The sequence below is a fragment of the Sus scrofa genome, chromosome 1, assembly GCF_054392235.1.
Source record: "Sus scrofa isolate SSC_HxYL_T2T_F1_AM1 chromosome 1, Sscrofa_HxYL_maternal_Yorkshire_Landrace_v2.0, whole genome shotgun sequence".
NCBI lineage: Eukaryota > Metazoa > Chordata > Mammalia > Artiodactyla > Suidae > Sus > Sus scrofa.
The window spans coordinates 25283313-25298455 of NC_139383.1; the positions used below are offsets into that span (position 1 = coordinate 25283313).

Sequence of the window (15143 nt, forward strand, 5' to 3'; positions counted from 1 at the left end):
CAAACTACCCCAACTCCAATGAGAATTTCATAAGAATCTGTTTCCAAATTTACCAGACAAAAATACCAAATGCCCAATTAACTGCATTTCAGGTAAACCAGCAAAATTTTTTTAGTCAAATTTACATCCCATGCAGTACTTTGGGTATACTGTTACTAAAAACATATTCCTTACTTATCTGAAATTCAAATTTAATTCACAACATTTAACCTGGCAGCCTTATCCCAGAACTTCAGCCTCCTGAGATAGAAAGGCCAGGGGTCCCTCGGCTTCATTTTCCACGCCACCCTGGTACTGTGCCTGTGGCTGCTGGAGGAGCATGAGAAGAGGCCCACCTGTGCTCAGCAGAAACAAGTGTCATGATTTATTTGGCATAAGCATGGAGGGTGCAGGTGGGGGTGGGCGGGGAGCAAGGCTTGATACAGATACTTGAGGTGGAGGCTGTTGAGCTGTGCAGTGGCTATTTCTGAAATCATCAATGCTGAAATCATCAAATCATCAATGCTTAAGCAGTCAAGGGGTACATTCTCCTCTCCCCCTTCCTTATAAACCAGAGACTTCAACTGCTGTTTACCAGGAACTGGCTTTTCACTTTCCTATTTTTAAAAAGTGTTACTAAAGCTCGTTTTGGGAAATAATTGTGAGAACTAAATGTAAATCAAGCAGACACACCATTGACCAATTTCCTAATGCAAAGCATTATCATGAATTCTGAGACGTGCCTTTCTATATTGACTGGCATCATTAGATAGGACTCAAGAAAACTAAAACTATTTCTAGACCACCAAAAAGAAGATCAGAGTAAAATAAATCAATAATTATGATGAAGGGAAAACCTTTGCATGTTATGCTCTTAAAATCATACTTACAAGTACTGAGAAGGTAATATTTATGAAGTTCATTTGATTCCAGAGGAACAATGATAATAGCAAAAAATTTTCCGAACAACTATAGAGTGGTCTTTAAACATTTCCTCTTTTGCTCCACTTCTATCAACTCAAGAGATCCCTGCCATTTTCTCTCATATGTGTACCCTGATGTCTAGCTGGATGAACATCGAACTGAGCAAAAGAAGTTAAAACTTCTACAAAAGAAACAAGTACAGATCCAAAAAGAAAAGGACCAGTTACAAAGTGAACACAGCAGAGCTATCCTTGCTCGAAGCAAACTGGAGAGCCTGTGCCGGGAGCTGCAGAGACACAACAAGACACTGAAGGTATGTGCCACCAAGGCCCTGCATAACACCCTTTCCTGCATGCTTTTGTAGGCACAGGCTTCTGCTATTCAAGGTAAGAGTGAGAGTTTTAGAATCAAAGAGACATGGGTTGAAATACTAGCCCTGCCATTTGCTTACCAGTGACCTTCGAGAAATTATTTTACCTCCTGAGCTTGTTACCTCATCCTTAAAATGTGGATTATACCAACTCTGCTATGAGGTCATGGAAAAATTAAATGAGGTCACATACGTAAGATGCCCCCGTAGTAACTGATGTGAGCAGACCTTTAGTTAAAATGCGTGCCATTCCTCTTACCTTCCTTATGTTGAGTGTGTTTTGTTCTGTTTGTTGTTTTTTTTTTAAGATAGGCCTTAGTTCTACTCTTTAAAATACAAATTGATAAAAATTCAAAGTTTTTGTATAAGAAACATGCATGACATGAAATAAATTGACACAAAGTTAATTGATAGGATAAGGCAAAATTGAGAGCTAAAATGTCAGTAGTCATCTGAAAAAAAGAGCTACTTGAAAAAACACTGAAGCTCTTCGAGTTTAATTATTCAATCTAAAAATAATAGACTGATCACTTCATTCAGTCTGCATGAGTTTCATTAATTACAGCGTAAGCCTCTAGCAGTGTGGTTAATTTGATTACACACAGACACTAGCTACATTCAATGAAGCAGGATGCAGGGCTCTCCAAGATAATACTACATGCATCCAAAATCCCCTTTTCAGCTGAAGATCTTAAAGCTTTTGACAAATAAGAATTAATTAGATAGTAATATTCCCATGAGACAGTTTTCATTACATGTACTTATAAGGAGATACTTTAAGAAACACAAAGATTAAGATCATTACTGAGTTTGTACAATGGAGTTAGGAAGACGAATAGGATAATAGCTCTTCATATTTCAGAATTGTTTTTTGATACCTGGGAAACGAGTGGCCAATGTGATGAAACCTAAACTCTCAGGAGTTGTTGGAGATGGGCTTCTGGTGGCATCTCTTTAATCAATTCACTGAGACAATTGAAACCCGGGTGAGATGGGCATGGAAGCATCACCCTCAACTTAAGACACGCAACCAAGTAATAGCGCTCTGTGTTTATATAAATCTCCTGGCTTTCTGTAGTGTTGTATAGTAAGGAGATAAAAATTAAATCTCTTTTAATGATGTAGATGAAATGAGGTAGCTTCGTCTCCTTGGATGACATTCAAAGATGAAATGATGGAAGTGGCAGGAGACCCTGTAGGTATACCCACACACCCTCAGCAATGGCTTCCTGTTTTGGATAATGGAATTAAGCAGATTATGCCAGGACTTGCATTAAGTGCATTACCTAGGTCATTTTATCCAATCCTTACTACAACCTTATCAGGGAAGCATCTCCCTTTTATTTTTTAAATTTTTTAGCTTGTTTTTTTTTTATTTTTTATATTTGATTTATAGTGTTCTGTCAATTTCTGCTATACAGCAAAGTGACCCAGTCATACATATACATACATTCTTTTTCTCACATTAGCCTCCATCATGTTCCATCACAAGTGACTAGAAACAGTTCCCTGTATATACAGCAGGATCTCATTGCTTATCCACTCCAACAAACTGAGACTCAGCAATCCAAATCACTTGCCTAAGGTCATGCATATTTTAAGTGTCAAAATCAGGATTCGAATTCAAAATATTTTCTAATTTCCCTTCTGATTGCTTCTTTGACTCATGGGTTATTTACAAGTGTTTAATTTTTATAGCCAATTTTATATGGTCTAGCTTGGTGAATATACTAAATGTACTTGCAAAGAATGTTTCTCAGAAATCAGGTATAACGTTGCATAAGCAATGAATAGCTCTAGATCATTTGGGTCTTTACTAAATTTTTGTCTTGTTCTATCAATCACTGAAGGATGGGTGTTAAAAATCTCCTACTGTAATTGTGAAACTGGCTACATCTTTTAATTATGTCAATTTTTGCTTCATATATTTTGAAGCATTAGTATAATGTACATATACAACATATACATACAACATATACATAATTTTGTCTCCTTGATAAATTGACAATTTTATCACTATGAATATCTACATTACCTAATAGCAATATAATCACTCCAGTTTTCTTACTCTTATTGCTTGCATGGTATAGCTCTTTCCATTTACTTATTTTCAACCTGGGTTTTTATATTTAAAGTGCATCTCTTATAGACAGTATATAGATGGACCTTGCTTTTAATTCTTATGATGTCTGCCACTTAATTGGAGTAACAGTCCATCAACATATAACATAATTATTTGAGAGGGTGAATACAGTCTTCCATTTTATTTTTATTTACTATTGGTCACCTCTGTTTTCTTTTCTTCTGTTTTTTTCCTGCCTTCCTTTGGATTGTTTGAATATTTTAAAATTTTTATCTCTTGGATTTTTAATTATATTTCTTCCTATTTTTAGGTTGCTCTGTGATTACTCTATATTCTTAACTTTTCAGTCTACCTGGAATACTGTATCACTTCATATAGTATATAAAAATATTACAAATAAATAGGTCCATTTACTGTCCCCCATCTCAACATTTACATACATTTATAAAACCCCTGAGACATTATAATTTTTACTTTAAACAAATATTTAACTTAAAGGAATTCCCTTTGTGGCTCAGTGGGTTAGGAACACAACCAGTATCCATGAAGATGTGGGTTGATCCCTGGACCTTCCTTAGTAGCTTTTATTTTCACCCAGCTATTTATCATGACTGATGATTTTTATTCCTTCTGAAACTTTACATTTCTGTCTGGTGTCATTTTCTCCAGCCTGAAGAGCTTTAGTATTTCTTATAGCACAGGTCAATACTCTTATCTACTTTTTATTATTAAAATGTCTTTATTTTGTTTTTATGATTTAAGGCTATATTCACTGGATATAGAATTTAGGGTTGACAAGATCTGTTTCCTTTTTTTTTTTTTTTTTTTTTGCTTTTTAGGGATACATCCATGGCATATAGAAGTTCCCAGGCTAGGAGTTCCCGTTGTGGCGCAGTGGTTAACGAATCCGACTAGGAACCATGAGGTTGCGGGTTCGGTCCCTGCCCTTGCTCAGTGGGTTAACGATCCGGCGTTGCCGTGAGCTGTGGTGTAGGTTGCAGACGCGGCTCAGATCCCGCGTTGCTGTGGCTCTGGCGTAGGCCGGTGGCTACAGCTCCGATTCAACCCCTGGCCTGGGAACCTCCATATGCCGCAGGAGCGGCCCAAGAAATAGCAACAACAACAACAACAAAAAAAGGACAAAAGACAAAATAAATAAATAAATAAATAAAAAACAAAAAACGTGCTTTTTTTAAAAAGAAAAAAAAAAAAGAAGTTCCCAGGCTAGGGGTCAAATTGCAGCTACAGCTGCCAGCCTACACCACAGCCACAGCAATGCAGGATCTGAACTGCGCCTGCAACTTACACTGCAGCACATGGAAATGCTGGATTCCCTGACCCACCGAGCAAAGCCATGGATGGAACCCACATCCTCATGGATACTAGTTAGATTTGTTTCCACTGTGCCACAATGGGAACTCCCCCTTTTTTTCCTTACTCAATCTTTTATAGATTCTGTATTCTAGCCTCCATAATTTCTGAAGAAAATCAACAACAATTTGAATTGTTATTCCACTGTATGTGATATGTCATTTATATCTGGCTACTTCTAAGGATTTTCTATGGATTTTTGGCTTTCAGAACTTTGACTGCTTTATGCCTTGGTGTGCTTTTCTTCATGTTTATCCTACTTCTGATTTGCTGAGCTCCATATATATTTAGGTCTTTCATCAGATTTGGGGAAGTTTCAGCAATTATTTCTTCAAATATTTTCTCCACCCCATTCTCTCTTCTCCTTCAAAAATTCTAATTCCATGTAGGTTAGGTTAGACTTTTTGGTATTGTCCCACAAGTCGAGTCTCTCTTCATGTTCCTCAACAATACATTTTCTATTTTTCTCTTTCCTCTGTCATCTCTATCCTGCCCTAAGTCCACCCAGTGATTGATAAATTTTATATTTTATAATATTTAACTCTAGAATTTCCATTTTGTTCTTATATTATTTTTCTCTTCTGAGAGTTTCTATCTTTCCATTTATTAAGATATTTTCCTTTGCATCAATGAGCATAGTTAATAATACCTGTTTTAAAATTCTTTTTTTTTTTTTTTTGTCTTTTTAAGGCCACACCCGTGGCATATGGAGGTTCTCAGGCTAGGGGTCCAATTGGAGCTGTAGCCACAAACCTATGCCAAAGTCACAGCAATGCCAGATCCAAGCCTTGTCTGAGACCTACACCACAGCTCATAGCAATGCCAGATCCTTAACCCACTGAGTGAGGCCAGAGATCAAACCTGCATCCTCATAGATGTTAGTTGGGTTCATTAACTTCTGAGCCAGATGGAAACTCCTTAAAATTCTCGTCTATTAATTCCACATCGTGTGGTTATGGAATAGGTCTCGTCTGGTTATCTTTTCTTTTGAGAATGGGTCACATTTTCTTGGTTCTTCAAATGTCAAGTCATGTAGAGTATATCCTGGATGCTGTGGCTGTTATGTCGTAGAGAATATGGATTCTACTATACTCCTTGAAGAAATATCATTTTTTTTAAGGCAGACAATTAACTTGGTTAGAATCAAACTACAAACTCTCTCTTGTGTAGCAGCTCTAATTTTAGTTCATTCTTTTTTTCCGTAAGTACATTGCTTTGAGTCTGACATATGGTTCAGGATTAGCCAAAGATTTGGGCAGAGTTTATTTACAGAGTTTAGGGCTCTCTTTCTCTGATTCTATCTTTCCTGAGAATTTCCCCTCACCTTCCAGTAGCTAGCTGTAGGTGCCCGAAATTCTGTAATTTTATTCTTCAGATCAGAAAGATGGTAGGTTTTCTATGACAGTTTTGCCCACTCCATGAAGCTGTCAATTGCAGTTTTCCCTCAAGCTAAAAATGGGAAACTTAAAATATACCATTCCTCAGGTTTTGACTTCCCTCTAAAATTTTCCTGATGTGGTTTAACTCTCCAGTGTCTACATTTTTTTTACTATTTTTATTATAGTTGATTTATAATATTCTGTCAATTTCTGCTGTATAGCAAGGTGACCAGTTATACATTTACATATTCTTTTTTTTTTCACATTATCCTCCACCAGGTTCTATCACAAATAATTAGATACAGTTCCCTGTGCTATACAGCAGGATCTCATTGTTTGTATCTACTAACTGCAAACTCCAAGTCCATCCCACTCTCTCCTCCTCCCACTTGGAAACCACAAGTCTGTTCTCCATGTCCATGAGTTTGTTTCTTTTCTGTAGATATATTTCATTTATGCTGTTAATTGGGTTCCAGATATAAGTGATATCATATGGCATTGTCTTTCTCTTTCTGACTTACCTCACTTAGTATGAGAGTCTCTGGATCCATCCATGATGTTGCAAATGGTATTATTTTGTTCTTTTTTATGGCTGAGTAATATTCCATTGTGTATATGTACCACATCTTCTTTATCCATTCATCTGTCAATGGACATTTAAGTTGCTTCCATGTCTTGGCTATTGCGAATAGTGCTGCAATAAACATACAGGTGCGTGTATCTTTTTCAATGAAAGTTTTGTCTGGATATATGCCCAGGAATGGGATTGTTGGATCACACAGTAGCTCTATATTTAGTTTTCTAAGGTCCCTACATACTGTTTCCCATAGTGGATGAACCAATTTACATTCCCACCAACAGTGAAGGAAGGTACCATTTTCTCCACAACCTCTCCAGCATTTGTTATTTGCATACTTACTAATGCTGGCCATTCTGACCAGTGTGAGGTGGTACCTCACTGCGATTCTGATTTGCATTTCTCTGATAATTAGTGCAGTTGAGCATTTTTTTCATGTGTCTGTTGGCCATGTGTATGGCTTCTTTGGAGAAATGTCTATTCAGGTCTTCTGCCCATTTTTCAATTAGATTGTTGGTTTTTTTGCTGTTGAGTTGTAGGAGTTGTTTGTATATTTTAAAGATTAAGCCCTTGTCAGTTGTATCATTTGAAACTATTTTCTCCCATTCCATGAGTTGTCTTTTTGTTTTGTTTATGGTTTCCTTTGCTGTGCTAAAGCTCATAAGTTTGATTGGTCCCACTGGTTTATTTTTGTTTTTATTTCTACTGCTTTGGGAGATTGACCTAAGAAAACATTTCTACAGAGCTTCCATGCCTGCCCGCTTGCATCTCTCACAAGTGTCCTATCATAATAAATCTATTTATTGCCTATCACCTTGTCTCTCGCTAAATTTCTTTTGTGTGGAGACATGAAGAACCCAAACCTCAGTGAGTCCAAACACAGGTGGCCATGTCATAAGCAGCCCTAAGGAGAGGCCCAGGTGGTGAGAAAATGAGGCTTCCAGCCCTCTGTACATGAATGAGCATGGATGAGATTCTCTAGCCTAGTCATCCTTCGGGTGACAGAATCCTGGCAGACCTCTTAGCTGCAGTCTCTTGAGACCCCCTGAGCCAGAAGCACCCAACTAAGCCACTCCTGCATTCCTGACACACAGAAACTCCAGCCATTCCTGGACCAATGCCTAGTAGAAGATTCCTCAGGGGGAAAAATGCTTATATGAATGCATCTTGAGAGTTTATCTTGGAGATGGGATTAAGATGGTGGAATAGAAGGACTAGAGCTCAACTTCTCTCCTAAAAACAACAAAATTCACAACTAAAGGGTGAGCAATCTTCAACCGAATGGACCGGAAACCTTCAAAAAGATATCCTAACCCAGAAGACAAAGAGGAGGCCACATCAAGAGGTAGGAGGGGCGATTACCTGATATAAGCAACTCTATACCTCCCGAGTGGGAAGCCCCACAGACTGGAAAGTAATGGTTTCACAGAGGCTCACCTCCAGGAGTGAGAGTTCTGAGCCCCACATCAACTCCCATGTGTGGGGATCTGGCACTGGGAGAAAGAGCCCCTGGAGCATCTGGCATTGAAGGCCAGTGGGGCTTGTGTGCAGGAGTTCCACAGGACTGGGGAAAATGGAGACCCAAGTCTTAAAAGGCACACACAAACTTTCACATGCACTGGGTCCCAGGGCAAAGCAAAGTCTCCATAGGAATCTGGGTCAAACCTGACTGCAATTCTTGGAGGACCTCCTGGGAAAACAGGGGTGAATGTGGCTTGTTGTGAGGGAAGGACGTTGGAAGCAAAGCTCTCGGGCATATTCCCCAGCAGCGTGCCTTTCTGTGGAGGTGGCCATTTTGGCAAAATCTGGCCCCACTCGCAGTGCTGAGAAATCCCAGGGCAAACAACAATACAAGTGGGATCACAGCCCCACCTCTCAGTAAACAGGCTGCCTAAAGACCCTCCCCCCACCACACACAGGTGCCTCTGATCCCATCCAGAGACAAAGCCCCACCCACCAGAGGGATAGGAATCAGCTCCACCTGCAGGTGGGAAGGCATCAGTCCCTCCCATCAGGAAGCCTAGAGCAAGCCCCCACACAGACTTCAGCCACAAGGGGGGTAGACACCAGAAGTAAGAGAGCCTACAACTCTACCATCTGTGAAAAGGGCACCTCACCAAAAACCTATAAAAATGAAAAGACAGAGAACTCTAACTCAGATGAGGGAGAAAGAAAAACCCAGAAAATCAGCTAAGTAATCAGGAGATTCTCAGCCTCCAGGAAAAAGACTTTAGACTGTTGATGCTGAAGTTGATGCAAGACATTGGAAATAAACTGGAGGCAAAGACAGATAACTTACAGGAAACACAGAGCAAAGAGATACAAGATATAAAACTTAAACAAGAAGAGATGCAAAATACAATAACTGAAATAAAAAATTCACTAGAAGCAGCCAACGGCAGAATACAGGAGGCAGAAGAATGAACAAGCGAGGTGGAGGACAGATTAGAGGAAATTACAGATGCAGAACAGAAAAGAGAAAAAAGATTGAAAACAAATGAAGAGAGTCTCAGAGAACTCTGGGACAACGTTAAATGCACAAACATCCATATAATGGGGTGCCAGAAGGAGAAGAGAGAGAGAAGGGGACAGAAAAAATATTCCAAGAGATAATAGCCGAAAACTTCCCTAACATGGGAAAGAAACCACCCACTCAAATCCAGGAAGCACAACGAGTACCATATAAAATAAACCCAAGGAGGAATACACCAAGACACATATTAATCCAACTGACCAAAATTAAAGACAAAGAGAAAATCTTGAAAGCAGCTAGGGAAAAGAAACAAGTAACATACAAGGAAACCCCGAAAAGGCTATCGGCAGTTTTTTCAACAGAAACTCTGCAGGCCAGAAGGGAGTGGCATGATATACTTAACATGATGAAAGGGAAAAACTTCCAACCAAGATTACTTTACCCAGCAAGGCTCTCACTCAGATCTGAAGGAGAAATCAAAAGCTCCACAGATAAGCAGAAGCTAAGAGAATTCAGCAACACTAACCCAGCCTTACAACAACTACTAAAGGAACTTCTCTAGGCAGAAAAGAAAAGACAGCAACAGGAAACAAAAATTCCACAAATGACAAGGCTCACCAGTAAAGGTATATATACAGTAAAGATATGAAATCATCCATGCACAATTATGCCACCAAAATCAGAAATCATGAGAAGAGGTGGGTACAAATGCAGGACACTGGACATGAACTTGCAATTAAGAGACCAACAACGTAAAACAATCTCATATATATATAGACTCTTATATCAAAACTTCAGAATAACTGCAAACCAAAAATCTACAATTGATACACAAACAAATAAGAAAAATCAAATCAAATACAACACTAAAGACAGTCATCAAACCACAAGAGGAGAGAACAAGAGAAGAAGGGAAGAAAAAAGAGCAACAAAAATCCAAAACAGTTAATAAAATGGCAATAAGAACATACATATCAATAATTACCTTAAATGTTAATGGACTAAACACCCCAACCAAAAGACATAGACTGGCTGAATGGATACAAAAACAAGACCGATATATATGCTGTCTTCAAGAGACCCACTACATTTCTAGGGACACATACAAATTGAAAGTGAGAGGATGGAAGAAAATATTTCATGCAAACAGGAATCAAAAGAAAGCTGGAGTAGCAATACTCATATCAGACAAAAGAGACTTTAAAATGAAGAATATTTTAAGGGACAAAGAAGGTCATTACATAATGATCAAAGGATCAATCCAAGAAGAAGATACAACAATTTTAAATATCTACACACCCAACATAGGTTCACCACAATATATAAGACAACTGCTAACAACCTTAAAAGGACAAATTGACAATAACACAATCATAGTGGGGGGCTTTAACACCCCACTCACAGCAATGGACAGATCAACCAGACAGAAAAATCAATAAGGAAACACAGGCCCTGAATGAAGCATTGAACCAGATGGACTGAATACATATTTATAGGACATTCCATCCAAAGCAACAGAATACACATTCTTCTCAAGTGCACATGGAACATTCTCTAAGACTGATCACATCCTGGGCTACAAATCCCACCTTGGTAACTTTAAGAAAACTGAAATCATATCGAGCATCTTTTCTGACCACAACACTGAACGACTGGAAGTCAACAGGAAAAAAACTGCAAAAAAACACAAGACAGGTGGGGACTCAACAACATGCTACTAAACAACCAATGGATCACTGAAGAAATCAAATATGAAATTAAAAAATACCTAGAAGTAAATGACAGCAAAGATACGACACTCCAAAACCTATGGGATGTAGCAAAAGCCGTTCTAAGAGGAAAGTTTACAGCAATAAAAGCCCACCTCAGGAAACAAGAAAAAGCTCAAGTTAACAACCTAATTTTACATCTAAAGCAGCTTGAGAGAGAAGAACAGACAAGACCTAAAGTCAGTAGAAGGAAAGAAATCATAAAGATCAGAGCAGAAATCAATGAAATAGAAGAAGAAAACCATGGAAAAGATAAATGAAACAAAAAGCTGGTTCTTTGAAAAGATCAACAAAATTGATAAACCTCTAGCCAGACTTATCAAGAAAAAAAGAGGACTCAAATTAATAAAATTAGAAATGAAAAAGAGGAAGTAACAATGGACATCACAGAAATACAAAGGATCATAAGAGACTACTATATGCAACTATATGCCAATAGAACAGAAAACCTAGAAGAAATGGACAAATTCTTAGAAAAGTACAATCTTCCAAGACTAAACTAGGATGAAACGGAAAGGATGAACAGACTAATCACAAGAACTGAAACTGAAACTGTGATTTAAAAACTTCCAACAAACAAAAGTCCAGGACCAGATGGCTTCACAGGAGAATTCTATCAAACATTTAGAGAAGAGCTAACACCTCTCCTTCTGAAACTATTTCAAAAAATTGCAGAGGAAGGGGTACTCCCAAACTCATTTTATGAGGCCACCATCACCCTGATACCAAAACCAGGCAAAGATACCACAAAAAAAGAAAACTACAGGCCAACTTCACCGATGAACATAGATGCAAAAATCCTCAACAAAATACTAGCAAACCGCATCCAACAATACATTAAAAGGATTGTACACCATGATCAAGTGGGATTTATCCCAGGGATGCCAGTGTTCTTCAATATCCACAAATCCATCAGTGTGATACACCACATTAACAAACTGAAGAATAAAAACCATATGACCCTCTCAATAGACGCAGAAAAAGCCTTTGACAAAATCCAACACCCATTTCCGATAAAAACCCTTCAGAAGGTGGGCATACATGGAACCTACCTCAACATAATAAAGGCCATATATGACAAACCCACAGCAAACATCATTCTCAATGGTGAAAAGCTCAAAGAATTCCCACTGAGATCACGAACAAGACAAGGATGTCTGTTCTCGCCACTACTCTTCAACATAGTTCTGGAAGTCCTAGCCACAGCAATCAGAGAAGTAAAAGAGATAAAAAGGAATCCAAATTGGAAATTAAGAAGTAAAACTATCACTATTTGCAGATGACATGATACCATACCTAGAGAATCCTAAAGATTCTACCAGAAAACTGTTAGAGCTCATCCATGAATTTGGCAAAGTCGCAGAATACAAAATTAATACACAGAAATCGATGGCATTCTATACACTAACAATTAAAGATCAGAAAGAGAAATTAGGGAAGCAATCACGTTTACCGTCGCATCCAAAAGAATAAAATACCTAGGAGTAAACCTACCTAAAGAGATAAAAGACCTGTACTCTAAAAACTATAAGACACTGATGAAAGAAATCAAAGATGACACAAATAGATGGAAAGATATACCATGCTCTTGGATTGGAAGAGTTAACATTATCAAAATGACTATACTACCTAAAGCAATCTACAGATTCAATGCAATCCCTATCAAATTACCAAGGACATTTTTCACAGAACTCAGACAAAATATTTTAAAGTTTGTTTGGAAGCACAAAAGACCCAGAATAGCCAAAGACATTCTGAAAAAAAAAAAAATGGAGCTGGAGGAATCAGGCACCCGGACTTCAGACTATACTACGAAGCCATCAAAACCGTATGGTACTGGCACAAAGACAGAAATATAGATCAGTGGAACAGGATGGAAAGCCCAGAATTAAACCCACACACCTACAGCTAACTAATCTATGACAAAGGAGGCAAGAATATACAATGTAGAAAAGATAGCCTGTTCAATAAGTGGTGCTGGGAAAACTGGACAGCCACATGGAAAAGAATGAAATTAGAACACTTCCTAACACCATACACAAAAATAAACTCCAAATGGATGAAAGACCTAGATATAAGACCAGACACTACAAAATTCTTAGAGGAAAACATAGGCCAAACAATCTCTGACATAAACAACAGCAACATCTCAGATCCACCTCTTAGAGTATTGACAATAAAAACAAAAATAAACAAATGAGACCTAATCAAACAAACATTTCTGCACAGCAAAGGAAACCCTAAACAAAATGAAAGGACAATCCACAGAATCAGAGAAAATATTTGCAAATGAATCGACTGACAAGGGATTCATCTCCAAAATTTATAAATACCTTCTGCAGCCCCATACCAAAAAAACAAAAAAAAAATCAAAAAATGGGCAGAAGATATAAACAGACAACTCTCCAAAGAAGATATACAGATGGCCAAAAAAACACATGAAAAGATGTTCCACATCACTCATCATTAGAGAAATGCAAATCAAAACCACTCTGAGGTACCACCTTACACCAGCCAGAATGGCCATCATCAAAAAGTCTACAAACAAGAAGTGCAGGAGAGGGTGTAGAGAAAAGGAACCCTAGTACACTGTTGGTGGGATTATAAATTGGTGCAACCACTCTGGAAATCAGTATGGAGATTCCTCAGAAAACTAAAAATAGAACTACCATTTGATCCAGCAGTCCCATTCCTGGGCATCTATCCAGAGAAAAGCATAACTCGCAAAGACACATGTACTCCGATGTTCATTGCCACACTCTTTTCAATAGCCAAGACATGGAAACAACCTAAATGTCCACCAACAGAGGAGTGGATCAAGAGATGTGGTATATATACACAATGGAATATTACCCAGCCATTCAAAGGAACGAAATTCAGAATTTTTAGCAATGTGAATGGACCTAGAAATTATCATGCTAAGTGAAGTCAGCCATGCAATGAGACACCAACATCAAATGCTTTCACTGACATGTGGAATCTGATAAAAGGACAGACTGAACTTCTTCGCAGCATAGATACTGACTCACAGACTTTGAAAAAGTTATGGTCTCTAAAGGAGACAGTTTGGAGGGTGGGGGATGTGCCGGTGGTGTGGGATGGAAATCCTATAAAATTGGATTGTGATGATCATTGTACAACCATAAATGTAATAAATTCATTGAGTAATAAAAAAGAAAACATTTGTACAGTTGATTTCAGAGGATGTTTTGCCTATGTTCTCTTCTAGAAGTTTTATGGTGTCTTATGTTTAATGTCTTTAAGCCATTTTGAGTTTATTTTTGTGCATGGTGTAAGGGTGGTTCTAGTTTCACTGATTTACATGCAGGTGTCCAATTTTCCTAGCACCACTTACTGAAAAGACTGTCTTTTTTCCAATTTTATATTCTTGCCTCCTGTGTTGAAGATTATCTGACCAGAGGTGTCTGGGTTTATTTCTGGGTTCTCTACTCTGTTCCATTGGTCCATATGTCTGTTTTTGTACCAGTACCACACTGTCTTGATTATTGTAGCTTTGTAATACTGTCTGAGGTCTGGGAGAGTGCTGCTTGGTTTTCGTTCCTCAGAATTGCTTTGGCATTTCTGTGTCTTTTATGGTTCCATAGAAATTTTTGAATTGTTTGTTCCAATTCTGTGAAAAATGTCATGGGTAATTTGATAGGGATTGCATTGAATCTGTAGATTTCTTTGGCCATTTTTACAATATTAATTTTTCCAACCCAGGAGCATGGAATATCTTTCCATTTCTTTGCATCCTCTTTAATTTCCTTGATTAAGGTTTTATAGTTCTCAGCATATTAGTCTTTCTCCTCTTTGGTCAGGTTTATTCCTAGATATTTAATTTTGGGGGGTGCAATTTTAAAATTATTGTATTTGCATATTCTTTTTCTAATATTTCATTATTGGTATGCAAAAATGCAACTGATTTCTGAATGTTAATCCTGTACCCTACTGCTTTGCTGAATTCATTGATCAGTTCGAGCAGTTTTTATGTGGCGTCCTCAGGGTTTTCTATGCATAGTACCATGTCGTCTGGATAGAGTTACAATTTTACATCTTCTCTTCCAATTTTGATACCTTTTTTCCTTTGTTTGTCTGAATGCTGTGGCCAGGCCTTCCAATACTATGCTGAATAAAAGTAGTGAGAGTGGGCATCCTTGCCTTGTTCCAGATTTTAATGGGAAGGCTTTCAGCTTCTCTCCATTGAGTATTATATTG

The 15143-nt window shown here is 38.0% G+C and overlaps 1 protein-coding gene and 1 long non-coding RNA gene across 4 annotated transcripts in view; one reads left to right on the plus strand and one right to left on the minus strand.

The window, feature by feature from the left end:
• LOC110259987 (uncharacterized) overlaps positions 1-15143 on the minus strand; it is a 1024192-nt gene that overhangs the window by 1002011 nt on the left and 7038 nt on the right. The window lies entirely within an intron of this gene.
• The window catches only part of TXLNB (taxilin beta), a 56692-nt gene that overhangs the window by 16986 nt on the left and 24563 nt on the right, over positions 1-15143 (plus strand). For both annotated transcript variants that reach the window (XM_085015772.1, XM_003121175.7), the window contains exon 4: positions 1046-1216. In XM_085015772.1, coding sequence (XP_084871898.1) covers positions 1046-1216 — 171 coding nt within the window. The remainder of the gene's footprint in view (positions 1-1045; positions 1217-15143) is intronic.